Below are 17,451 nucleotides of genomic sequence, written 5' to 3'. Positions count from 1 at the left end.
TTTAAATATGTTTCGCTGAACGGTTGCTGTTGAAACTTGCTGGGAGATATCTCCTGATAAAAAGGAAACGTTTTACATAGTTATCTCAGCTTTGAAATTTCGTGTCAGTACTCCTTTAAAGAGAAGCTTTCTTGGTCGCACTGATGGCGGTGTCGTAACCAAAAACGTATTCAGGAAAGCCAACTTTACACAATGGGAACGCACATGGTGATGACGATGGCACGAGAAAAAAAAATACTCCCCGTGGGCGGAATCGAACCTGGGTCGCTCGCTTTATGAAGCGGACGTCTACCCGATCGCGCCATTCCGACGCGGTCGACGATGGAGGAGGGTGGGGGAGGCGCTCAGCTTACTCGCTCGCGATTCGCTTTCTGTAGTCTATAGTGCTGACTTTGACTCGCAGCCAGTTTGCACTCTGATCGTTGAGGGTTTGACTTTGTTTGCAGCAGCTTTGAGTTTAGTACTTGGCCGTTTTACTTTCGCGCGCAAGAAAGCTTTGCGTTTCAACCACCGTCGCTCTTAGACGAAAGGGGTTTGATTTTTTTAGATGCGACGCTGAGAGCATCTCTTGTCGGCGGCCCTGTCCTTCCTGCGTGCGTCCGTCGTCGGCGTCCGCACTCTCCTCCGCTCACCCCCTCTCCTCTCCGTTAGCGAACACTCTCTCGCGAGGGGCATTGGATTGGATTCGATTGGATTGGCTTGGCCGGCTTGAATTGGATTTGGATTGGATTAACGTGGATTGTGTTGGATTGTCTTGCGTCATAGCCGAGGCAGACGCACTGGCGCCGGCGCGTGCCAAGGTGAGAGCGAACACACTCTCTCAACATCTGCGGGTGTGCGGCCCAGCGCGCTCTCACTCCGCTGGTGGGCGGCGCTGCGCGTGGTGCTGCGCATGTGCAGTACTCTCTCTCTCCGCGGTCTCCTCTCCTTCGGGCGCGCTGCGCATATAACCGGTGTGCCGCTCTCCGGCGGCCTTTTGGTCGACGGTTGCTCTTCGCTTGCGCTTGAACCCCCCTCAGCGTCGCATCACACCAGGGTTCCCGCGAGGGGAGGTGCGCGTAATTTTTTATTCATGTTATCTCTCTTCTCAAAAATTATATCACCGACAGATTCACGACCATTGCACTTTTTTCAAACTCGGTCTTATTTGACGGTGGACCTTCCGCCAACAGGGACACCACTTCGCTGTTTCTTCTGTTCGTCTGCTTCTTAACGTCGTAAATTGTGCCGTTTGTCTTGCTAATGACAGCATCCACCCAAATTTCGCTGAATTCTTTTTCGCCTTGTTCGTAAACTGACACCACTTTACAACTTTATTTCAGCCATGACGCGAAGCAACGTGTGTTCGGCGGCTGTTATAATCTTCGTTCTCCTGGTAATTCTGTTTCTTCAATGCACAATTTTAAACAGCGATTTACCCAACGGGCCTATTTGTCACTTTACCACTTCTCGTTCCAGGTCATCCACTGCTTTTTCGTGTATTACACCAGCCGGAACGCCATGGTCTGCCGCGACAAGTACCGTAAGTGGAAGAGCCGCGAGAAAACAAATTCTGGATGGAAATTTATATCCTGATGCACTATTTGGCTTTTTGAACTGCTAGTAGTAATGAAGAAACTTGGCGTATTTTGATCAGGTGTTTAACAAAATACATTTAAGGCGCGGAAGGACACCTAAGCACAATTATTATAAGTTGCAACGGGAAAGCAATTATGCTACTTTCAGTGGGTATGTTGATGTCGCAGTCATTTGGAATTGTGGAATCGGCTGTGAGCATCAGACGATAGCCATCGGCCATGTCCAATACCACTGAGCGGGCATGTGAAAATTTCGGTTGAGCGGTGAAACGGCCGTGAGCTTGACTGCAGCTGTCACGGTTACTAGCCAACCACTCGAGTGAGAGCGTTACGCCTGCATCGGTCCTAAACGTGTGGTGACATTAACGTTGGCCCAACGACGTGCCAAGCAACATTAAACTGAGAGTAGTTCGAGCTGCGTGTACCGGGTACGTGACAGAAGCTTTCACCGTCAATGGCCAATCCACCTCAACGGGTATGCTGCCAGGCCTTTATTTAGCCTTAACGTGTGGTTACTTCAACATTGAGACCAACGACGTTCTATTGAACATCAAAAAAATTATCGTATGTCTAACTGCGCGTACCGACTGTTGACGATTTTTAAATAGAAAGCCTCAACGCAATCACTCTGTGCACCTTTAGAGGGGTCATGCAGATAAATTACAAGTTTGTTTTAATTGAAATATTCGGTGTTTTATAGAGCCCCTAGCGCTTGTCCGGCAGCAAGCTCGATTGATTGATTGTAGGGTTTAACACGCCGACGCAACGCAGGCGATGAGGCGCGCCGTAGTGGATGGCTCCGGATTAATTTTGACCACCTGGGGATCTTTAACGTGCGCCGAAATATCGTACACACGGGCGTTTTTTTGCTTTTCGCTTCCATCAGAAAAGCGGCCGCCGCGGCCGGGAATCGAACCCGCGACCTTGTGCTCAGCAGCGCAACGCCTTAGCCACTGAGTCACCGCGGCGGGTTCCGGCAGCAAGCAAACGACCCTTTATTTGCTAGTATGGTTGCGGATCGTTCACCCACTTTCTAGATGCCCCCCCCCCAAAACACCCTTTGTCGCTCCTGAACGGCTCCTATTGGATACCCCGATCATGGTCGTATTAGAGTGTCCTCGCCACAACTTCAACCGTGCATACCGCGCTAAGTGAACCCTCACAGTGCAGTGAAGACTTTATATGAACCATCTTCCCCTACCCTTTTAGGGGCGAAGCTCCTTAAGGCGTGGGTCTGTCCATCCTCGACGTATGTATGTAGCCACCTCTAGTTTAGTTCTTGGATTGTTTACTAGATGGCGGTACTTGTGATGAAAAGATGCGCTTGGATTGTTTACTAGATGCGCTTAGGACAGGTCTTCAGACGAACGTTAGTGCGCTGGTTAGCCTGCAGCGCATTGCGGAGCGCCTTCTTTACCGTCAGCTTTCGTGAATGGCGCCACCATACTGATCAGGACTGATGCGGCTTTGCTTTGTTTCTCACCGTATTCGAACCTGGCTTGTTTTTGTTACGGTAGGTAGTAATCGTTTCGTGAAACATGGGGTGCCCGAAAAACAGCGTCACGAAAGACAATGTCGCTTACGGCAATCGGCCAGTGTCAAGTTAGACAACCCCGAAGTGCCGACTATAACATGCATAGTGCGGACAGTACCAACAGCAGTACGCACAGGTAGTTCTCTGTTTACATGCACTTTTGTAACTTCTATTGTTTACCCCAACCATTCTTACTGCTATTGGCGGTGAGCCCGACCACGGGCGGCGCTGCGAAGCGTGCCTGCGTGACGTCGGCTTAGGGATTCTCCCATTTGTCGTCTGCTTCACTCGGGCTCGCTCTCCCTGCTGTTTCTTTGCGCTCGCTTACCGTCTGGTGCTAGTCCGCACCATATTTTGCTCGCGTGTAACTTTTTATCTTAATAATAAACTTAAAATAGCATACACTACTGCTCAAGGTGTGAGTTAAAGTATAGTTTTGCATCCGGCCCGCTACGGAATAAACGTTGCTGGCGTAGCCCCATTCCTCGCGAAGCCGGTCCTAGCTGTGTGGAGCGTGAAGAGTCGGAGCTAGGCGCCAGCTTCTGTGTTAAGCGATCTTTCGAACAAAGGAAACAGGCAGCTGCTAGTAACCGACAACAGCAAAAATACTAGACCAAAACAAACTCCAGGCCTTCGGGGCTGTCGGCTTTGGCAGAAGGCATTACGATTCTCGGTAATCATATGTAAGATAAGACATAAAGATACAAAACAGTTTTATATAAGGATATAAAATAGTTTTAGCAACCTTGATGAACGCTTGAAAGTATTGCATCACATCACTTTACTTTGTCATAGCATGAAAGTATGCCGACATGCACTATGCATGGGCGGCAAAAACTGTAGATTTAGTTTCAAATAACCCATTGTGTGTATTGGCGCGTGCTGATTTTATACCAGGCTTCTAACCAGTATGGAGGTTTATTGAGCAAAACGAGTCTCCTCTACGGTAAAGCTACAGTAACAATATGTTTGTTCAGACCTGGAGGGATATTTCGGTACTTTTCCCACAGCCATATCTTCACAATATTCCGATATGCGTTATAGGAAAACTGCACTCAAGAGGAGGAGTCGGAGGAGGTGAAAGCTAGTGAGTCGGGTCGGGTCCAAAGTAAATTAGTGGGTCGGGTCCAAAGTAAAGGAAAGTAATCTTCATTTTGCAGAACGCCATCCCGAGTAGACCAGGATTTTTTACGCACGGAAGGGTTGGAAAACAACAAAGAGCCGCTTGGAAATATTCATCGGTTTCGATTCGTGTAATATATATGCACGTATGCTATTTATTGCGTTCTTTATCGAGAATGTCTAGCCTTGAACACCGTAATCATGTCATAATTGTTCGGTTTGAGAGTGAGTTCGTTATGACAACAATGGTTACGATAGAAATTCGGGGCACAACAGCCGCCTTCGAGTATTCTGGACAGCGTTGTCTGCATTGGGCGCGATCGCGGTGGCATAGCACATAACTGCGCATTGTGTTTGCATGTGAGTAAACAACGGACGCTGCGGAAATGCACCTTGTCGCATGCAGCGATAACAAAAGCCAATTTGTGAAGGGAATGTATGCCATACCGCCTGAAGGAAATATCCACACGATATTTGTGAGACTCCCAATCATACCCAAACCGACTGATAAGATGTTTGTGACGGTGCAGAAAAATTAATGCGTCGGGCACAGAAAAAAAACAAAAAAATAATCATCTGATACAAATCAACAACAACGAAATAAATAAAAGACAGCTGCTTTATTTCCTTGTGTGCGATGCGCGTGTAGGGGCCCGCTGCTTGGTACGTAGCATTAGACTGTTGACTCTTCATAAGGGCATCTCAAGATTACTGTAGGGAAGCCTACGTACTTCGAATACTTATTGAGGATCTCCGACAGCTGAACCTCGCGAATGAGCTAGAAAGAACGAGTTACACTCTCTTCCGAGCGATGCTCTGAAGAAAGTTGCTCTCTCTCTCCTCGTGTGTTGCAAACTTGTGGGGGATACATACAGCTGGAAATTATTCAGATGTGTCAGAAGCTGGCAGATATAGCTGAATTACTAGGAATACGCTTTTTAATGCACCAAAGAATCAAAGCAGGCGATGTCTAGCACAGACAATGCTGCCCCTCACAAGCGGAGCCCCTAAGCCGACGTCAGAACAAGAGGGCGCCACTCAAACATCTCACCGTCAATAAAATTAATATGCGTTACATTTAAGCGAAAATAGCTTGGTCTGCAAACTCATAACCCTGCCTAACTTGCGCTGGCTTTTGCCGGCCTCAGCCTATCGCACAGCTCAGCATATGACGTCATAGATTCTATGAGCTAATGAGTCGCATACCCATTACCTTTCTCCCCCAATTATATAGCTTATATGAGCGAAGTTTGCGTTAAAAGTTTGGTCAGTGTGATTCTGACGAGGCAGATCTTTCCAAGGACCTAAACTTGTGCTTACTCTGCACGGCCCCTTTAAGGGCGAAACCCGTGAACGGGTAAGAACGCTTATCCGCTGCAATGGCTCAGTGGCTAAGACGTTGGGCTGCTGAGCTCGAGGACGCGGGTTCGATTCGCAGCCGTGGCGGCCGCTTTTCCAATGGAGGCGAAAAGCAAAAACGCTCGTGTGTTCGAGATGTCGGCGCACGTTAAAGATCACCAGGTGGTCAAAATTAATCCGGAGCCCTCCACTACGGCGCGCCTCATCGCCTGCGTCGCGTCGGCGCGTTAAACCCTACAATCAATCAATCAATCAATCAATCAATCAATCAATCAATCAATCAATCAATCAATCAATCAATCAATCAATCAATCAATCAATCAATCAAAAGAACGCGTCTGCGCACGCGTATCCCTGTCCGTGAACCGATGTAGCTAAAGGGAGATCTCCGGATCGGCCGCTCCTGCGCTCGCCCCATCTGCGAGATATTTTGTCGCGCCGCTTCGGCAACGGTATCACTCGGACGCACACTTGTCTCCCTTCTTGACACTTCCAAAGGAGATGTTCAATGGTCGGTGCGGCTCCTAAAGAGCACGTCACGCACCTGTGTGGTGACATGGCCGGCGGAGGTGAATTGCTTGCGGTAGTGCCTGGGAGAACGGGAGGCCGCCCTTTCTTTGGTATGTAAGAACGCCACTCGAAAAGGATGTCCTCTGTAAGCGCCGCCCTAGCACGAGCCTTGTGGATCAGAACCTGAAGGCCACGTGGGAGTCCTGTAAGTAACGGGTAGTCATTGGCAGGGATGTGGCAGCGGAGTCGAGCTCTAGCACATGGCTGGTAGGTGGCACGGGCTTCAAAGGGGTCCAAGTTGGGGTCGTGATGAGGCAAAACTGGGTTGGAGTGGGTGGAAAGAACATCGCTCGCCAGGGCGCACGCGGCCTCCTTGGAGGAGTTAACGCAGTGCCCTGGCACCCAGACTACCTGAATTAGTAGTCCTGTTGTACAATGTATCCTCCGGGCAAGCATCTTGATGGACGCACAGATAGAATTGTGATAAGGCACCCGGCACAAAGGCACCCGGCACAATGCGCGGAATGCCTCCTGGCTGGCTGTGAAGATAGTTGCATGAGGCTGCTTGGTAGGCCAGTGAGAAATTTGAAGTTGTCGGACAGCCAGTAATGTCGCTTCGAGTTGGAGGTGCGTAGACGATGGCGCTGTTGGGTATTCTTGTTGACAGGTGGCTTGAAATGTTGAGTGAATGGCCGCTAATCCGGCAGTATTCGTGGTTGGGGTCCAAGTGGCGTCGGTATAAACAGCGCTATGTGGAAACCGTTCGGTCATTTCAGCTGTGCGTCTGTGTTTGTTAGAATGGCGAAGCGTAGGACCGGTGACTGGGAGTGGCTTTGGGTTAACGACGATGAAGTCGTCCCATGGTGGAAGCGGCAAAGGGATGGGATGTTATGGTGCCGCGCATTGTGGCAGTAGCGCAAGTAGCGCAGGGCCGGCGAGAGTGGATGCTCGTCGGAAGTCGTGGCCTTCCTGACGGGTTAGAATGAATTCTGTGAGAGGTGGAAGTTGAGCATGCTTGTATAGCTCCTCGAGTTTGGCTTGTTTGGGAAGGCCAGTGTGAGCAGGTCCATGGCTGAGGGTTAGATAAAGCGTTTAATACTTGTTGAAGCAAGTTACACGTCTTCTCTCATCGGAGCCATTGTGAACCCCCGGCCACAGGAGCTGCTCAATTTAAAGGGTAGGGGGGGAGAAGGGGGAGGCCTTGGCATACGTGACTCGAGGCTCGTTCGCATGGCGCGAAGCAGTTCGAGTATCCGTGAACATGAGACCGCAATTGCATTACGCGCACCTAGAGTGGCAGGCACAAGTTCTCACATCACTACACAGACACATACACTTCACACCTGTCTGGCCTACGTGACTCGATGCACGTAGTGATGACCGCGAGTGTTCTGAGGCACAGAAATATGTGACTCCGTTGTATCACACACATGGAGTGGCAGTCACGAGTTCGCACATCACTGTACACGGAGATGCAGGCACGACTTCTCACACCAGTGATGACTCGAAGGCTCTCACGATGTGGCACCTCCAGCTGCTGCAACTGAGCCCTAGTGAAGTCGAAACATACTGCCGCATATGTCACTTTTTTCGTGAGGACAGCCTGGGTAAAAAGTTTCAGCGTCTTCGTTGTAGCCCCTCCTAACCGGTTGCTTATGTGTTTGATTATGTGAAGCTGTTGATGCCATGTTTTCTTGACTTGGCCAAGCCACACACTGCAGCCGCCATCCTCAGGGACAGGGATGCCAATAACTTTAACCCACTTATCGGGCGACGGCTTAAGGAGCGATCGTACAAACTGAAAAGTGTAGGCGTTCTTCTGTTGCTGTGTGGCGCCAAACACCACATATGTACAGCTTTTGTCAGGCGAAGGCTGCATCCCAGTGTGTTGGAGGGCGTCGGCGAGAGTATCGAGTGCAGATTGAACCTGCACTTGCTGTTGGGTTAGGTGTTTCTTACGGGGGTAAATCCAAATCGTAATATCGTCGGCATATGTAGTGCTTTGAATGTGCGGTATTTGTCGGAGTTACCTGGCAATTTTTGACATGACAAGATTGAATAGAGGCGGAGTTAAAACAGCGCCCTGCGGTACACCTCGGTGGATGTGGAAGATGTGAGGGTGCTCTTTACGCTTATGGATTTCAAACGTTCGGTTACATGGAAAGTTCATGACAAAATTGGTGAGTCTGTGACCGATGTTAAGTTCTCCCATAATCGAAATGATGAAGGCGTGGGAAACTGTGTCGAACGCTTTCTTGAAGACAATAGTAACAAGGACTCCTGGAGCTGTCTTAACATTCTTTCTCCACTTTTTCTCTATCATTGGTCGTAATAAGAGGAGGCTGTCATGAGTGGCGAGACCAGGCCGGAACCCGGTTTGTGCAGGGTCGTAAACGGCGTCGTTCGCTGTCTCGAAGGATCATGCGCTCCATCAACTTGCAAAGAGTGGATGTGAGGGAAATGGGACGAAGACTGGAAATGGAAGTAGGGATTTTTTTTAGGTTTTCGTATTTGGTGCACAACGGAGTGCTTCCATACAACAGGGAATATCTCAGATTCCCATATTGTGTTAATTTCCGCTAACAACTGTTCTTTAGATTTCTCATCAAGGTTACGGAGAATTCGCGAAGTAATTTTGTCCTTCCCGGGAGCGCGTTTGACATTAACAGCCTCAAGCGCTATGGGCAGTTCTTGAATGGTGAAGAATGTGTCCTCAGGCTTCAGGTGATCACCGTAGATTGGGGCGTAGATAGTCAAGTCGTATACGTTATCTTGGGGGAAGAATGTATAGGCTGCAACTCATTCCAGTTCGTCTTCGTCTATAGACTGAGCAAGCAGGATATTTTGCGTGGTGTTAAGGGATTCTGTCGTGCTAAAGAGAGCTTTGTAAGTGCGCCACAGCTTAAAGAAACCAGTTCGTTCATTTAAGGTTGCGCAGTGGTCAAGCCAGCGAGTTCTTCTGAGATGCTTGGCGTACCGTCTAGTTTGTGCTGTTTTGTTCCGAACATTGAGTAAGTCTTTGAATTGTTTTCCGTTGCTGAGATATTGAAGGTGGAGGGTCTCACGGGTCGACCAAAGGTTGATCAAGTGTTTGTCAGGTGTCGGAGTGTCGTCCCGGACGTCGAAATTTCTGGTGGCATGCTTGACAGCACGAGCTATTTATTGGCTAACGGTAAAGCGTGCTCGTATTCCGCAATGAGGGAGCGAAAGCGTTCCCAGTCTACCACTGTGCGACGCAATTTGCAACGAGAAGTTGAGTCTGCCAAATGAATGAATGAATGAATGTATGTATGTATGTATGTATGTATGTATGTATGTATGTATGTATGTATGTATGTATGTATGTATGTATGTATGTATGTATGTATGTATGTATGTATGTATGTATGTATGTATGTATGTATGTATGTATGTATGTATGTATGTATGTATGTATGTATGTATGTATGTATGTATGTATGTATGTATGTATGTATGTATGTATGTATGTATGTATGTATGTATGTATGTATGTATGTATGTATGTATGTATGTATGTATGTATGTATGTATGTATGTATGTATGTATGTATGTATGTATGTATGTATGTATGTATGTATGTATGTATGTATGTATGTATGTATGTATGTATGTATGTATGTATGTATGTATGTATGTATGTATGTATGTATGTATGTATGTATGTATGTATGTATGTATGTATGTATGTATGTATGTATGTATGTATGTATGTATGTATGTATGTATGTATGTATGTATGTATGTATGTATGTATGTATGTATGTATGTATGTATGTATGTATGTATGTATGTATGTATGTATGTATGTATGTATGTATGTATGTATGTATGTATGTATGTATGTATGTATGTATGTATGTATGTATGTATGTATGTATGTATGTATGTATGTATGTATGTATGTATGTATGTATGTATGTATGTATGTATGTATGTATGTATGTATGTATGTATGTATGTATGTATGTATGTATGTATGTATGTATGTATGTATGTATGTATGTATGTATGTATGTATGTATGTATGTATGTATGTATGTATGTATGTATGTATGTATGTATGTATGTATGTATGTATGTATGTATGTATGTATGTATGTATGTATGTATGTATGTATGTATGTATGTATGTATGTATGTATGTATGTATGTATGTATGTATGTATGTATGTATGTATGTATGTATGTATGTATGTATGTATGTATGTATGTATGTATGTATGTATGTATGTATGTATGTATGTATGTATGTATGTATGTATGTATGTATGTATGTATGTATGTATGTATGTATGTATGTATGTATGTATGTATGTATGTATGTATGTATGTATGTATGTATGTATGTATGTATGTATGTATGTATGTATGTATGTATGTATGTATGTATGTATGTATGTATGTATGTATGTATGTATGTATGTATGTATGTATGTATGTATGTATGTATGTATGTATGTATGTATGTATGTATGTATGTATGTATGTATGTATGTATGTATGTATGTATGTATGTATGTATGTATGTATGTATGTATGTATGTATGTATGTATGTATGTATGTATGTATGTATGTATGTATGTATGTATGTATGTATGTATGTATGTATGTATGTATGTATGTATGTATGTATGTATGTATGTATGTATGTATGTATGTATGTATGTATGTATGTATGTATGTATGTATGTATGTATGTATGTATGTATGTATGTATGTATGTATGTATGTATGTATGTATGTATGTATGTATGTATGTATGTATGTATGTATGTATGTATGTATGTATGTATGTATGTATGTATGTATGTATGTATGTATGTATGTATGTATGTATGTATGTATGTATGTATGTATGTATGTATGTATGTATGTATGTATGTATGTATGTATGTATGTATGTATGTATGTATGTATGTATGTATGTATGTATGTATGTATGTATGTATGTATGTATGTATGTATGTATGTATGTATGTATGTATGTATGTATGTATGTATGTGGGGTGAAGGGTGGGGGACCGGGGCTTCGTGTCAGGTGAAGGTGGCGAGGAAACGCAAACGCGGCGCGAACGATAGCGGGCATTCAAAATAAGCGTGCGCTAATTTTGAATCCCCGCTATCCTTCCTGCCGCAGTGACAGGGTCGAAAAATTTTCAGCCGAAGCTTTTTAGTTATCGTGAAAAAGCGATAACTGGTTAAAATGTCCTTTATCATGCAACCTCACGATTGCAAGTTGCTTGGGAGTGCTCAAAACAAGCTTCAGCAACACTTTAAATGTGTGTGGGGCTACTGCTTCTACCATGTACGGAAGCTGGACGTCCCACAAGACAACCCTCTGAAAAAAAAATATGTTAACGCTCTCTTGCAGTAATGAACGCCAACTTCAACTTTCAGGCAGCAAATATCTACCATAGTAAGTATTCAGTTTCCGATTAAATTAAGCTTTAAGAAGGCGCTATATACGATCGCCCATTGGAAGCTCAGAAATCATGGGTGATATCCCGCGGCGGTGACGACCTTATTCGCGATTCCAAGTTTACGTTCGCCGTCTGGCGGCGAGAACGAGAAAGCGAGCTTCGGGGGATGCATAGTCCGGTCCGTTTGCTTTTCTTTTCGTGATAAGTCATTCCCGTCTTTGATGTCAACCTGTCAACGACTGTGCTGTAATGCGGTCGTAAAATAACTCGGGGGCGGAAAACTAACGTCTATAGGAATTTATTGCGTGTGCTTTGCGCAGTAAATTTTATATAGCGGAAATACAGAAGTACGAGTGAATTCTTTCACCAGCACCCATACGTTTAAAAGACGACCAGTGTCGGAGGGCATTATGCGTGAGGGAAATAAGTGGCGGTGAGTCGGCAGTTAGCTGATGGCCTGGAGAGTCACTCAGTCAGCGGGCGTCTCTTTGAGGGACGCTCGTCCGCAGGGGTTCCGACTAAATGGGTTTCGGTGATATGCGGCCCGGCAGGTATACGAGGTGCAGCTTGTCAGTTCGTGGTGATAGTGACGTATTCGTTGTTTGTGATGCGTGGCCATTTTTCTGTAAGACACTGCAGCCTTAATAATTCACTGCACCTCTGTACGGCCGCTAACAACGGTGTGTCATGTATCCTGCGGCATCAAATGAAGGCGGCGCAGTCGAGTAAAATCGCACCCGTTTCTCGCCTTGTGGGTGTCGCCACTAGAGCACTGCACGGGCCTGATTTTAAGGCCCGAGTCCGGCCCGGGCCCTCGTTGTGAAGCCCGAGCCCGATCCGGGCCCGTAACACCGAGCCCGGGCCCGGCCCGGGCCCGGGAATTCATAAGTGAACCTTGCCCGGGCCCGGCCTGGGCCCGTCGTCTCAAGCCCAGGCCCGGCCCGGGCCCCGTGATTTATTTTTGAGCCTAGGGAGGGCCCGCGTGTGTGTGACCAGGCTCGGTCTTAGACGATGAAGAAAATTTGTTTATTATATTTGGTCCAGTGTCTTCGTAGCATGAAATCAGACGGAGCATCTAGTCTGTACAGGCACGTCCTGAATTGAAACGCAAAAAATAAGGGTTTAAAAATGCACGTAGTTTAGCTTACACCGTCTGCAGTTCACTCCACATCGGCGTAATGATAGCTCGTATTCTACCACCACCTTAGATTACCAGACTCTTAAAAACTTCACGTTGTCTCAGTCACAAGTTGGTATTGCTGAAATTTCTTGCTTCCCATTTGAATCCACGAGTATGTGCGTGCGTTGAAATATTTTTCCTGCAGTCGTTGTTAAGCAGCTCGCTTCTCTAGCACACGAGTTTCATTTCCAGCCACGGCAGCCGCATTTAAATTGGTTAGACATCTAACACACACGTACATAGACATAGGTGCACAGCTACAGGGTGTCTTAATTATTTCCTTCCCAGCTAAGGCATTCTTCGTAAGCGTATCTTTGATATGTTATACACCAAAAGATAAAATCTTGATGCAGTACATGAAATGTCGTTAAAATTACAGTATAGTGACTATCAGACCTAGCAAAACACGTTTTTGAAACAATGTGTACAACTAACATTAAGAAGCGCGTAAAGTAACCTCAGAATATTCATTTTTGTGCTCTTTTTACACTTCACGTCGGAACTATTCACGGTCGGGCCTATGAATTCAAGCCCGAGCCCGGCCCGGGCCCATGGCGTCGAGCCCGAGCCCGGCCCGGGCCCATGGAGTCGAGCCCGAGCCCGGCCCGGGCCCACGGTACTGAACCCGGGCCTGGCCTGGGCCCACCGATAATCGACTTCGGGCCCGGGCCGCCCGAAGTCGATTATCGGTGGGCCCTGGCCGGGCTTGGGCTCGACGCCGTGGGCCCGGGCCGGGCTCAGACTTGAATTCATAGGCATGGCCGTTAATAGGTCCGACGTGAAGTGCAGAAAAGAGCATTGAAATGAATATTCTTGGTTTTTCTTTTGCGAGCTTCTTGCTGTTAGTCGTACGCATTGTTTTAAAAACGTGTTTCGCTTGGTTTGATGGTCACTATACTGCAATTTTAGTGACATTTCTTGTACTGCATCAAGATTTTATATTTTGGTGCATAACATACCAGAGATACGATTACAAGGAATGCCCAAGAGGGGAAGGAATTAATTCAGACATCCTGGAGCTGTGCACCTATGTCTATGTATGTACACGTGTGTTTTAGATGTCGCACCAATCAAAATGTGGCTGCCGTGGCCGGGAATCAAACTCGAGTGCCAGAGAAACACCACCGCTTAACAACCACTGCAGGTGGAGTATTTCAACGCGCGTACATATACCCGTTGATTCAAATGCGGATCAAAAAATTTCAGCAATACCAACTTGTGGCCGAGACAACCACGTGAAGTTGCCAAGAGTCTGGTCATCAAAGGTGATGGTGTCTCTAGTGTAAGAATACGAGCTATTATTACGCCGATGTGGCGTGAACTGCAGACGGTGAAAGCTAAACTACGTGCCCTTTTAAACCCTTATTTTTTGCGTTTCAGTTCATGACGTCCTTGTACAGACTTGATGCTCCGTCCGATCGCCCCAAATATAATAAACAAACTTTTTCAGCGTCAAAGACCCGGCCTGGTCACACACGCGCGTGCCCTCCCTAGGCCAAAAAATAAATTACCGGGCCGGACCGGGCCTAGCCTGGGCTTGAGATGGCGGGCCCGGGCCGGGCTCGGGCCAGGCTCACTTATGAATGCCCGGGCCCGGACTGGGCTCTGGCTAGGTGTTACGGGCCCGGGTTGGGCTCGGGCTTCGCGAAGGGGGCTCGGGCCGGGCTCGGGCCTTAAAATCAGGCCCGTGCAGTGCTCTAGTCGCCACAACTGGCCCTATTGAAAGGGCCAAGCGGGCGGGGCAGATTCTTTGCTTGCGGGATTGTGCGTGCGTGCATTTCGTAACAGGCAGCATCATCTTTTGTTCGCTCTTTCCCGCAGCCGCAATGACCGCATACCTCCTTCGAACCGTCATCAACGCCCTCTACGTGTTTGCCGACGTCTCCACCCTTACTGCACTGCTCATGGTGAGCGCCGCTTTCACTGCCGGGGCCTCCCATCCTGTTAGACGCGACACTCGCAGAATCTGCGTGCAGTGTTGATGCAGCGACGTAGTACGCGTTCTTTGGTTGCCATGTGTGCTGTTGTACGAAGGAGCGGTTGTTGTCAGTGGCAGCCAAAGGGCGCGAAAAAATGACCTGCCGGGAAGGCCGCCCACCGCGAATCCGGCTAACCATGGAGCATGCTTGCTCGTGGAGCACACGGGATACACGCAAAGACCTCGCTGGTATTCCAACGCGCCTCCCGGAGTATGAATCTGCAGGGCTATCGTCTGCAGAAAAAGAGAAAATTTACAACAAATACTTTGGCCAGTTGTTTACCAGGCAATAAAGACGTGAAGCAGGTTGGGACGGCTACAAGATAGGCAAACACCGCATCCGTAAGTAGATCGGTCAGCCAACTCGGCAGCAGGAAATGATATCTATGGAAAGCAGAAAGAGGGGTAAATATAGTCCCATTTGTCCTGAAAGCATGTGAAGCAACAGCAGTCAACAGCGAAATTCGCAGGTGGTCACCACAAGGTGATAGCACAGAGGTCCATTCTAAGAAAGGGAAGGATGTCACTGCAACTAAAGACCATCATGCGACCTCTCGGTAGATAGATCTCCATTCTCACTTGGTCCGGATTGTGACATAATGTAGCTTTATTTTAGCTCTTGATTTAGATTTATTTCCCTTTCCTTTTCTCTCGTTTTTTTTACCTTCGCGTGTGGGAAGCGCACGCCGTTCCTAGTGCGCTGTTTCGGCTCGCAAGGATATTTTACTTCCCAGTGGGCGATATGCTGCTAGTACCCGCCTCGGTGTTTCACCGATTAAGGCTTTGCGCTTCTGAGCACAAGGTCGCGGGTTCGATTCCTTGCCGCGGCGGCCGCTTTTCTGATAGAGGCGAAAAGCATTGAGTGATTGTAGGGTTTAACGCGCCGACGCAACGCAGGCGATGAGGCGAAAAGCAAAGACGCCTGTGTATACGAGATTTTCGGTGCCCGTTAAAGATCCCCAGCTGGTCAAAATTCCTCAGGAGCCCTCCATTACGGCGCGCCTCATCGCCCTTGTTGCGTCGGTGCGTTAAACCCTACGATCAATCGATACGCTGCTATTCCAGTGTTCCTACTGAACCGCAGAAAACGTGTTAACACATGTGTAAAACGTGTTCAAAAGAAAAGGTCTGCACAACAGCGGGCATCACAATAGAGAGATTTAGCATAGGGGATAGCGAAGGCTCACGCTACGGCGTCTGGTTACCGAGACCCGACTCCGGATGCGCGCATGGGGAGGAGGGCGAGAAGTTCGCCTCTCAGCTGAACGGATGCGCGGGCATGGCGAGGGCCGGCCCGCGGAACTAATCCACCGTACCGGAACGAATCCGCAAGAGTCCAGTCGGGTAGCGTCCGCTAACGCTACGGCGGCGGATACAGGTATCGACTGGGCTCTTGCGGATTCGTTCCGGTACGCTGGGTTAGTTCCGCGGGCCGGCCCTCGCCATGCCCGCGCATTCGTTCAGCTGGGAGGACTTCTCGCCCTCCTCCCATGCGCGCATCCGGAGTCGGGTCTCAGTAAACAGACGCCGTAGCGTGATCCTCCGCTAGCCGCTATGCTAAATCTCTCTAATAACACTACAGTTGCGGCGGAAGCAGCCGCTTTGACGAGGCAAAAAGTTCCACGGAAGAAAAAGTAATGCGACAAAAACAAAGGGGCAATAATTTTTGTTCCTGTTTGTGTTGTACGCAACTCTACTAGATTCATGAAGGGCCAGTCTTTTATTAACTTTTATTAAATAAAACAACCTTTAACAACAATATACCGGCTCCTTTGCAGCCACAGTAACTTGGCATTTTATAGTTCGCGAACCATGTCGGTATCATGGCCGGGCAGATAGTAGGATATCGCAGGGCAAGCGATGGGCGCCGCGTCGTTGAGCCGTGTCTGAATGGGACAGTCTGTTGCGCCCCTCTACACATTGTGGTGCCTTTAAAATGATCACATCCTGAACGTGCATCTGAATGCTGTGCACCCAGTCCTTGACGGGCGACTGAAATGATGCATGGGTGAGCTTTGCGTTAAAGGGTAGCTCCCTAGAAGTCTGGTTAAAGTAAGCCATGTAAGTTAGAGGCAGGTTCACTTGAGCGAGTTTACACTTCGAGTGTGAGGTCAAGTTAGGTCGAAGTGTGAAGACGTAAGCTCACCTCTCCCCGTACAACAGTGCTTAAAACGCAGCCTTTGTACATTCATAAACAAGGAAAAATAGGTTTCGGTTGACTTAGTTTACTTGTTTTCAGCGATTGCCTTCTGAAATATTCTGGACGTCAAGTGTCGCCTTTCTACTGATCATGAACTATTTTTTTTTCTCCACAGACTTGCGTCTACGGTATCATAAAGTCTCGAAGTTCGTGCACATTAATCCGATGCATTTCAGTGAGTATTTACGCTTTGCACCCTTTGGAGGTGTTTTGGTTCTTAGCTGGCGGGCGATTGATTGGGCCTCGTTAAAGAACACAAAAAATGATTTGTAAGTCGTTTGTGTTACCCCGTCACCGAACTCGCTGCACAAGGGTGAAGAATGCTAGTGCATCGTTCCCTTAGAATCGATCCTATTTCTAGAGAGAAGATGCCTCGATAACATTTCTTGAGTGCATGAAGGTAGCTCAAAATATCTCCTGCTACGCAGCCTCCAATTTTACAGCGAGTGCTTTCTTAGTGTACAGATCCCTATAGAACTCCTCGGCCACTGTGACTATTTTATCCCTATTTGTGATGACATTGCCTTGCTTATCCTTAAGTGCATACA

The 17,451-nt window shown here is 47.2% G+C and overlaps 1 protein-coding gene across 4 annotated transcripts in view; it reads left to right on the top strand.

Annotated features, from left to right (window-relative positions):
- Nucleotides 1-790: 790 nt before the first annotated feature.
- The window catches only part of LOC144173999 (uncharacterized), a 75,346-nt gene continuing 58,685 nt past the window's right edge, over nt 791-17,451 (top strand). For 2 of the 4 annotated variants that reach the window (XM_077702399.1, XM_077702396.1), the window contains exons 1-5: nt 791-1,375; nt 1,459-1,522; nt 11,497-11,541; nt 14,547-14,632; nt 17,019-17,078. In XM_077702399.1, coding sequence (XP_077558525.1) covers nt 1,325-1,375; nt 1,459-1,522; nt 11,497-11,541; nt 14,547-14,632; nt 17,019-17,078 — 306 coding nt within the window. In that variant the 5' untranslated portion in view covers nt 791-1,324. The remainder of the gene's footprint in view (nt 1,376-1,458; nt 1,523-11,496; nt 11,542-14,546; nt 14,633-17,018; nt 17,079-17,451) is intronic. The other 2 variants (XM_077702398.1, XM_077702397.1) reach the window with 2 other exon arrangements.

The sequence above is a fragment of the Haemaphysalis longicornis genome, unplaced genomic scaffold (genome assembly GCF_048455015.1).
Source record: "Haemaphysalis longicornis isolate Haplotype H1 unplaced genomic scaffold, Haemaphysalis longicornis Haplotype H1 scaffold_3, whole genome shotgun sequence".
In the NCBI taxonomy this organism is placed as follows: Eukaryota; Metazoa; Arthropoda; class Arachnida; order Ixodida; family Ixodidae; genus Haemaphysalis; species Haemaphysalis longicornis.
This window is presented reverse-complemented; position numbering and strand designations above follow the sequence as displayed.